Source organism: Rutidosis leptorrhynchoides, chromosome 3 (assembly GCF_046630445.1).
Source record: "Rutidosis leptorrhynchoides isolate AG116_Rl617_1_P2 chromosome 3, CSIRO_AGI_Rlap_v1, whole genome shotgun sequence".
NCBI lineage: Eukaryota > Viridiplantae > Streptophyta > Magnoliopsida > Asterales > Asteraceae > Rutidosis > Rutidosis leptorrhynchoides.
In genome coordinates this window covers 367396300-367406844 of record NC_092335.1, presented here as the reverse complement: position 1 = coordinate 367406844, position 10545 = coordinate 367396300, and the positions used below count along the sequence as shown (strand labels likewise).

Sequence of the window (10545 nt, the reverse complement as noted above, 5' to 3'; positions counted from 1 at the left end):
AAAACATGTTGGAGATTTATCCACTTTAACAAAGCATAAAGTCTAAAATTAACAATTTTAATTTTCTCATTTCATGTAAAACATGAATATAATTTATGTACTGTATTTTCCTAAACTTTGAATCACTTTTAGTCAACATTCAAGTTACCTTATCAAATTTTTGGATTTTTGCAGATTCATACATGCAACTTCAGATGGTCATATCTTACTCATTTCTAGTCCATTTTCGATGAATTTTTTTTCAAATTTAAGTTCTTTCAGTTAACTTTCAAATGCAATTGGTCTCATACAATAATATTGAGTTTAAAGCCCTGAAACAGTCCATCAAAGACGGACTGTCCAAGCTGAAAAAAAAAATCTTAAATGAAAAAAATGAGTTTAACCCATTTTACATTTTGCCAAAATCCAAGATTCAAATTAGTATTTAGGAAACATAAGACATAAATCATGATACTTGTTTTGCATGTTTGTTATGCATGATCATCTCCAAGAATCATGCACAACGCATCCATCAAAACTAAATATCATAAGAACAGTTTGCTAAAACTTGTACAAGATGGCTCGGATACCACTGTTGGAGTATGATATAAATTCAAAGCAAGCGGAAGCATTTTTAAAACTTTACAAAATCATACTCTTCCACGGATCATTGTACAAAACTTTAGCAAACAAAATAAATTAACGAAACCGAACAAGAGAAGATTAGAATACAACCTTTGTAGCCTTTTGAAGATCGAATTTGAAAACTCAAAGAAGAGTTCCTCTAAACGGTAGACACCCAAAGTTCCAACCTTGTTTCGATCTATACCTTCTACTTAACGGATCTTTTCTTCTTCCTTATTTCCACCAAAAAAGGAACCCAATTATAGATTTCAAGTATTTTGATTACTTGAAAATGTGAAAGAAAATAGCATTTTTGTATGTGTGTTTTTTATCTTTTGTATATATTTCCAATACCAAGACTTGGTATTATATATATTACATAATTGATACAATAATACATATAGTACAAATGTAATAAATGAAGATTTGGAAAGATTTACAAAATCAAATCTTTATATAAAATAAGATTTACAAAATCAAATCATATTTTATAAATCAAATCAAATCTTATATCTTATATAAAATATAATTTGCAAAATCTAATCAAATCACTACATATTTAGATTTGTAAGTATATGTAAACACATAAAAAAAACTTACTTAATTTATTAAACCATTAACTAATGATTAATAAATTAATTTTCGATTAGAAGGTATTTCAAACAATTTACGATTGGCCTTTGTGTGTGACCGAATAGGATAAAGGACTTTTATTATTTAATGTCATGGGCATATCTTCGGAATACATGTACCACGGTCAAACCACGGTCGAACCGTAGCCAACCCGAGAACATATTTCCAACAATTATACCTCGCATAATAAGCATTAAATTTTGTTCTTAGTTCATATTTTGATAAAATACTTTTCGCCTCAACTTTTTGTAAATCATCAATAAAGCCTCACATTGTAGATAATAAAACTAGTACAAAGATCGCAATACATTAATTAATTATAAGTTTCCAACAAATTAACATTAATTAAAGCCAAAGTGCTCCAGCTTTCTTAAGCAATGGAACTAATGTCCCATTAATATGTGCACCCATAACTTTATCCATCGAACCAACTAATTTCCCGCCAACAAAAACAACCGGCACCGTCATCGAGTTTCCTAAAGCTCTCATTAGCGCACATTCGATCTCGCGCCCTTTAATAGGGTCTTGATCAAGTTCGTAAACAGTAGGGTTAACTCCCAATCCTGAAAAAAGACTCTTGACTGCGTGACACATGCAACAACTGCTTAAACTGAAAATAACAACCGCGCTTTCGGACACGAGTTTAGCTACTCTTTGTAACGGGTCGGGTCGAATTGAGTAAGAGTACGGGTTAGGGAAGTGGTGGCAGTAGTAGGTGCTTGTTGGTCCCCATGAGTCAGTGGGTGTAGGGGCAGATGGTGATGCTATTGTTTGATGATGATATTGCATTATGATGATGATGTTTTTTTATTTGTGTGATTGAGGAAAATAGAAATTGTGATTTTAGGTTGTTTGGTGGTAATGGATGGATATGTAGGAAGTAGTTTATTGGGGTTTATATAGGGATTGTATTTGAGATATGCATGGGGATGTGTGGGGTTGATTTTATATTTGGTCAACATATCTCCAACATAAAATACTCCAGTATTATTATTTTTATAATTTTTCGTATGTATAATTATAACCTATAAATAATAATTAAATTTATTTATATATATATTTTTAGGTATAAGATTATCTAATTTATACAATTTATACAAGTGTAATGATATAAAGGTTATAAAACGGGTGATTGATGCGTACTCTGTTATTTTTTTTCTGTACTTCAATATATATATATATATTTTAATTTTATTATTTTATGATGTTTATTGTATTACTTTAAAGTAAATTTAGTGGTGTCTTGATAATAATATGTAGTGTAAGGATGACCACTCTTACAAAAATTATGAATAAAAATTCTAGTGTATAAATAATCACCCTTATATAAATTGGTTTATATCGGTGTAATGGCTAAAAATTAGTAACACATTTATAGTACCTTTAAGTCTATTATTTGTCATAAAGATAGAATTTTCTGCCTTAATAGTATTTTTTGGCATGAAGTTTACATAAACAGAAAAGTGAAAATCAAATTTACACAACACGTATAACCGGGTTTGCCAAACCCGGTTTGTGATAAAACGTAATTAGCATCATCGGTTTGTCATTATGTGGGTCCAGGACGTGTGCATTATTGGCTGTTCAGAAACTGTAGGTGAAATCGTGTTTGCCAAACACGATTGTGTGCTTTTTCTAACCAGCTTCTGCAACTGGTTATACGAACGTATGTTTTATCACTTAAACACATGAAACCCCAATTCCATCCAATTACTCTATATATTAAAAAAAAGAAAAATAGTTTAAGTAAACCAACTTTTAAACAAACAATGACACTATAACACCAAAAATATACAACTACCCATGCATGTTTCTGTTTGTCAGCTTTTAATGAAACCGACATTCAGAATCTCGGTTTATCAAACCATACTTTTCGATATAAACACACGTCTATTTCTTGTTTTGAATGTATCACTCTTCTTCTCTACACACACAAATTCAAATTAAATCATGTCACTCATTCTTGTTTCGATCCATGTCTATTTCAAAGGTCAGTTTTCGCTCAAATTTCAGTGGTACGCAATGCATTCTAGAAAGAAGTTCGAAAACGTTGATGTTAGTGTGATGACTATTTCGAAGGTGTTTGAGTTTCTCAAATAAAATGTATCGTTCGAACACTCAGCCGTTATGTTTTTTGATGAAGCGGAATTAAATTCGAGTTTCTTAGCGAAGAAGAGGAACATAATGAAATCAAAAGTGAAGTAATTACCACGCAGCAAGCTATTGCCTTGCATCTGGTTTAATTATGTATATTATCTACTTTATGTAACTTTTAATTATGTAATTTTATTTAGTTTAATTATTTATTTTTAGTTTGAAAAAAACTGTAATCGTACTTATGTTTATCAATAAAAGTGTTGTTCAAAAATATAATTACACTTTACTACTACTACTAATAATAAACACAAACTTATACAACATTTATTAATGAACACAAACGGATACAACAATTAGAAACTTAAAAACACAACCATAACTTAAAAAACAATGAACACACAATGAACTATTCGACTAGACAAGTCCTCGCAGGAATATGATAGGAACCTGATGTTGAGATGTCAAGATTTCAGAATAACTTTGTAATCATCATTCCGAATAGTAACTGTGCATTTAAGCTTTCCCTAACTTCTTGCATCCGATTAACCATGATGTATCCAACATCAAAAGGTATATAGTATAACATAAGAGCTTCAATTAGACGTACCTTGTTGGAGTAATCATGGTCCGCACAATGTGCACGACCAGTTATGTTGCTACGGATTATAGTATATATTTTCATTTTATTATCTCTAATAAAACCAAAAAACATCATTTTTATTTCGAGACAAAGGTTTAGATGTTCATCTTCAACACATGTGTGTTGACAACATCTTCTATAGAAGTCTCACAAACAACATGCATCTCAAGAAGATCGCCATCAATTTGAGCGGTATAATTGTAAAGTTGCAAACCTCCTGTTGGGAGGCCCAAAACATTTTTAAATCTCTCCATATCCCAGTAGTATGGTTGAAAACATGAACCTAACTTTTTTGTCTTCTTTTGAAAAAGAAAGATTTGGATATAACTCACGTACACAATTAGGGTAAATAGGGAATATGTCAGTTATCATACACAGTAATGATAATTCTTCAAAGTGCTCGTACGTGAGTTCATGATCTTCTCTATGTTCAGCTCCTCTTAAAAACAACTCTCATTGAGGATTGTCCTATGAGAAATTGGAATTTAACGAGGAGAAGGCATAGTTCGAAAAATATTTGTTTAAAGGAATGTGAACAAAATAATATGGGGTGAGCAAATGTATAACCGTGGGTATGGTTAACATTTTTAAATTAACCTCACTTTGTGGGTTGGTTATGGAAATGAAAGGTACCCACACCATTTTAACTGCAACCGCACCGTTTAGTACTATATATGTGATTTTTTTTTGAGAAGAGGGTCAATTTGTCAAAATAATAATGCTCATAGACTTATGTGTAACATCAAATTTTTAAATTTGGGAAAGATGACTACAATAGTAGTCCCCAATATGTCGTGAAATTCTTTTCAATTTGCTATAAATAAATACAACACAACATTATCGAATTAGTCAATTAAGCTATGCCTTCTTCGAGTACAACCCTAAATATATACAAAGTAGCTGAGTTAGGAGAGAAAAATTGTAATTTCACTATCAAGTTTCACTTTATTATAGCAGCTACCAATTTTGGGATATTTTCTATATTACGTGTTATTGGTAAATATATTATTACAACTATTTTTGTTAATTTTCTTTAATCCGTCTGTATTGGTTGAGTTTGGAATAACAATATATTATCCTTAAATAGACTAACATAGTAGTATTGTATGTGTGTTAGGTCTTTGACTTATCCGATAATTCTTTTGAAAAGCACATATAATTTATCTTAATCAGATTCTCTTAATGAACAATAAAATAATATATACTAATCATATATTTAAATGTTCATTTATATATATTAGGCACAAACAAATGATTCTCTACAGTTAACCAAATTAACCATTTTATAACCAATGGTTAACCAATTTAATCGAATTAACCAAACCGTTATTAACCAAATCCAACGGTTAAAATTATCGATTAATCGAAATGTTGGTTATGGGTGTGGTTTTCGTACCTACCTACCCCAAACCACCCCATGCTCACCCCTAAAAATAATACCAGAAGAGTAAGAGTAACTTTTTTAAAGGAATGTGAATAAACTTGAACCAGAACAATGTGTTTATAATGGAATCTAGGGTTTCACAACATCTAACAATGTAGACTATGGTTTTCAATTTTAATGTAGACTATTTTCAACTTTGTTTTCAGTAATTTTTTAGCTAACAATAACAATAACAGTAACAATAATAATAATATTAAACACAAACTGATACAACATTTACACATAAACATAAAAGTAGATAAACACTATCCAACTACAAATTAAAAGCAGTTTCATCTTTTTCTTAGCTGATTCAGCAATCTTCACAGTTGCTTCTTAGTTAGCTAGTTGTCGTTGAAGAATCTCATTTTTCTCCCCTTCTTCTAACACAAGTGTTGCTGCCCATTGAGGGATGGGTTCTTCGTCACATCAGCCAAGCCAGCCGCTGTTACGAGACCTCTATGAAAAAAAGAATATGTTAATCTAATTATAAACCCACATTTCACAAAATTTTAGAAAATATATTACGGGATAATCAGGGCAATCGTAAAACTTTCAACTAGGATTGTCAACCGTGGAGATATATATATATATATATATATATATATATATATATATATATATATATATATATATATATATATATATATATATATATATATATATATATATATATAGAGGGAGAGAGGGGGGGGGAGAGAGAGAGAGAGAGAGAGAGAGAGAGAGAGAGAGAAAGTAACGTTACTATGGACATATAACATTGAAGTATGCATAAAATGTGAGGTTATTAAGATATTGGAATAAGCATAAAACATCAACACCAAATTTGAAACAATATCTTCTTTCTTAAACATAGGACAAATAATATTAAAAACATTAAACATATGACACACATAACATTAAGATTAAAACTAGAATTGCTACAGCAACAACGTCAAATATGATACACAACATGTAACATCCTCAAGTGGGCCTAGATGTAAGATTACTAGAATGCCCTTAAGTTAGTGTAGTGTTATTATATGCTTTTATTTTATTTAATGGTTGGTATTATTTAATGATGAGGTTAGGACCAGTTTGTGACAAGGGTCACAGAACAGGTTTGTTTATTTAATTTGGACTTCGTTTGGGTTGCCAAATGATGTACGAAAGATATCAGATAACTGATAAATACCCGTGTGCCATACAGTGTGGGATTTTAACCCACTTTTGATGCCTTATGCAGTGCATTTCTTGCACTTTCCAGACCCTTCCCAAATATTACCCCGTACCTAAATTCTTCCCCTTTGAAACCCTAATTGCTAAAACTAGTTCTTGAGCTCAAATTGTTCTTGGAATCGTGTTCTTTGTTGTCTACTGATTCTAACAAGGTAAGAAACATGTGTTTTTGTGTTCAATTCGTGGTTAAATTCATAGTTTTGTGTAAGTTTTGTAAAAAGCTTGATTTTGTGTCAAAACCCATGAATTTGATGTTGTTATAGTCCAAACTTTGTGGGTTTATAGTCTATAACATGTAGTGATTGAGTTGTGGTAAGTTTTGGTGTCGAAAATGAGCTCTAGATCGAGTTTTGGCGATTTTAGCTTGAAGTCCGTAACTTGTGTTCAGCTTCTGAAGAAGATGAACACAGTCGGCCGACTGTCGGTCGACAGTCGACCGACTGAGGGTTGAACCGGCCGATTAACGAAGACAACCGACCGACTGAGATTTACATTCGGCCGATTGAGGTAATACCAAGTGAGTCGACCGACTGAGAAGGTCAGTCGACCGATTGTGTAGACAGTCGACCGACTGTCAGTGTCAGTCGACCGACTGAGGGTCCAGGGCAGAATATTTTACCAAAGTGTTGAGTTTTAGCCGTTATGCTGCCCGTTTGTATTTTGATGATTTTGATGTAAATTTTGAAAGTGCATAAGTGTTATGGAGAAAATTTTTAGCGGACAGTTTTCTGACAAAATTTTCTGTATTGTGTTATTTGGTGTTTATGGACATAAACTAACTCGTGTATATGTATTTCTCAGGAGAAAAGGAGAAAGAGAAGGTTCAGTGATTAGATAACTGAACACCTTCTCGTTTGCCGGTAATCGGTGAGTGGGACTAACTGGAGAATATAGTATATTGTAGCATGTTATATTATGACTGCCATGCTTGTTAGATATACTTATTGTTGTGGATAGTTGGTACATTGTGATGACTGCATGTTGGTTGATGCTTGTCTGCTGGAGCCCAGTGCGTCCCTATTGTGTGGTGGCCTCGGTAGGAGAGATCAACCTGCGGGTTGGGTTCCTCATGTGGTGGCCTAGACAGCCGTGGTGTATATATATGTGAATGACGCGTCCGTCGCGTGTGGATTATGTATATACATACGGTGGTGGAGGAACTTCTGGTAAGCCCCAGTCCGATCAGCTGGTGGTTAATGGTTTGGCCGAGCCGCCAGAGTCTCTGTAGACGGCACTTGGGTGATGTTTGTGTGTTAGACTAAGTGACATGATTAGTATAACACTTATGTATACTATGGCCTGTAGTTAGTCGTACTCACTTAGCTTCGTGCTAATTCCCCTCCATCTCCTCCCTGCAGGTTGTTAGCTTTTGTAGATAGTGCTTTTGGGAGAAGACGGGCATGATGATGTTATGTTTGACAGGGTTAACTCTGATGTGGTCTTTTAGAATATGAACCGTGTACCTTTGAAAACAGAATGTATTTACGTCTCTTCCTATTAATATGTAAATTGTTTTAATGACACGTGACATCGGTTTGTACAAATGTTGATATCGTAATTAATTAATATTATGCTTCCGCCACGTATAAAAAAAAAAAAAAATAGCGGTGTCATAAGTTGGTATCAGAGCTGAGTTTGGCAGCATGTACATTGTGATCTACATGTCATGTCCCCAAACTTAGAAGAGTCATGTCAAACATAACATGCTGGGGATGGGTTAAGTGAGTACTAGGACAGGATATGTGTTAGTTGTTAGTACTAACAGAGTTTATACTAAGCTTTGGTGTGAGTGTTGTGGTAGTGCAGTAATGGCAGACAACGAAGCTAACGCTACTGGCCCCACCGTCCCTGGAACTGGTACTTTTAGAGCCCCTGACGAAGATGGACATGTGTCTTCAGAAGAAGAAACTTCTCAAGAAGTAATAGAACTTCAAAGTCGGTTACTAGAAGCTCAGGAGAAAATTAAGGAATTAGAACAAGAACGGGTGCAATGGAACCCAAATACCACTGCGTTGAACCCAACCTTTCCTCCTAATTTTTATAATCAAGCCGGTGGCAGTTCTCAGTCATAATTTCCTCAAAATACCTATCAAAACTATCAAATGCCATTTCCGTTTAACCAGACTTTTCCTAATCAAATGATGTACCCATTTCAAGTCCCTGAGACAAGAAGGAAGTGTACCTATAAACAGTTTATGGACTACAAACCTCCTGAGTACAGTGGTCACACAAACCCTACAGCAACGCTCAATTGGTTAAGAGAAGTAGAACGAGCATTAGAAGCATGTTTTTGTGAGCCTGAATCTATGGTACTGTTTGCTAGTAGGCTTCTCAAAGGTGAAGCAATGGAGTGGTGGGATTCTATTACTGCATATTTACCCAAAGAACAGATCAGTCAGATAACTTGGGAACAGTTCGCTGCTAAGGTTCGGGAGCAGTATTGTTCTGAGTATGAGATGGAAAGATTGAAAACTGAGTTTCTGAGTATGAAAATGACCGAAAACATGACGATTGATGAGGTTTTCAGAGATTTTACATCGAAGTTAAGGTTTGTTCAACAGTGGGTACCAACTGAGAAAGATAAGATTCAGCATTTTATGCGGGTGATTAGGCCAGAATATAGGACATTTGCAAGATTTGCAACCTCATTGGCACAGGCTCATGAGATGGATAAAGTTACAGAAGGTGATATAATGGCAGCGAAAAGAGAAAGTTCAAAAGGTGGACCTTTTGGGGGTAAATCAGAAGGTCAATCAGGTGGACAGTCGACTCAGCAGTCGAGTAAGCAATCTGGTTTTTGTGGTAAGAAGTCAGGTGGGATTAAACAGAGAAGTAAGTCTGGTATGAGTGGATCGGGTTCTAGTCAGTCTGGTTGGTGTAATGTTTGTAAGTCGACTCATGCCGGTCCATGTTCTCCAATGACCCGAAGATGCTTGAGATGTGGAGTACTAGGTCATGAAACAACAACTTGTTCCTTTAAGTCCGATGTGTGTTGGACTTGTCATCAGGTAGGTCATAGATCAGCAAATTGGCCATCCGCGTCGAGAGCCGGTTCTGGGGCAGGGTCAGGGGCGAGGTCAGCAACTTCTGGGGGATCTTCTGCTTCTACCGCCGGGCAGAAGAGAAAGAATCCTCCAACAGCAGAGGCAAGGGCGTTTCAGATGACGGTAGACACTGCAACCACTACCGATGACGTCATTACCGGTATGTTCTTGGTTAATTCCTTGCCAGCTCGTGTGTTATTTGATTCAGGAGCGAATCGATCTTTTATGTCCTTAGGCTTCTGTGATAAGTTGAAGTTGCCTGTTAGAATGTTAGATGCGCCTTTGGGAATAGAAGTAGCTGATGGTAAAATGGTTCCATGCACATCATCTGTGTCTGGAATTACCATCGAAATTGACGGCCATTCCTTCCCTTTAACCTGTTTGTTGATGTCTATACCTAGCTTTGATGTAGTCATAGGTATGAATTGGTTAAGAGCTAATAGGGCTAATATTAAGTGTTATAAGAATATGATTTCTTTCCGTTTGGCCGACGGATCCCGAGTGATAGCTAGGGGAGAGCGCAGTGGATTTAACTTCCCTATGGTTTCCCTAATGAAAGCTCAGAAGTCGATAACGAAAGGGTGTGATTCATTTTTAGCCTACGTGATTGATGTTAAGAAAGAGAAGAAGCAGGTGACCGATATTCCCGTTGTGTCAGAATTTCCAGAAGTATTTCTAGATGATTTACCAGGATTACCTCCAGTACGTGAAGTATAGTATAAAATTGATTTGGTTCCAGGTGCTACGCCAGTGGCAAAAGCTCCTTACAGATTAGCTCCGTCAGAAATCCGAGAAATGATGTCTCAGATTCAGGAACTGTTAGATAAGGGGTTTATCCGACCAAGTTCTTCACCGTGGGGTGCTCCTGTTTTGTTTGTGAAAAAGAA

The 10545-nt window shown here is 34.9% G+C and overlaps 1 protein-coding gene across 1 annotated transcript; it reads right to left on the bottom strand.

Moving 5' to 3' along the window:
• Nucleotides 1–1485: 1485 nt before the first annotated feature.
• LOC139897601 (glutaredoxin-C1-like) lies at nucleotides 1486–2086 on the bottom strand. Its single transcript, XM_071880297.1, has one exon. The coding sequence runs from the start codon at nucleotides 2023–2025 to the stop codon at nucleotides 1582–1584; it is 444 nt and encodes a 147-aa protein (XP_071736398.1). The 5' UTR covers nucleotides 2026–2086; the 3' UTR covers nucleotides 1486–1581.
• Nucleotides 2087–10545: the final 8459 nt, after the last annotated feature.

Excerpts from the sequence above, each read along its gene's own strand:
- LOC139897601 (XM_071880297.1), bottom strand. The coding sequence starts at position 2,025 with ATGCAATATCATCATCAAACAATAGCATCACCATCTGCCCCTACACCC.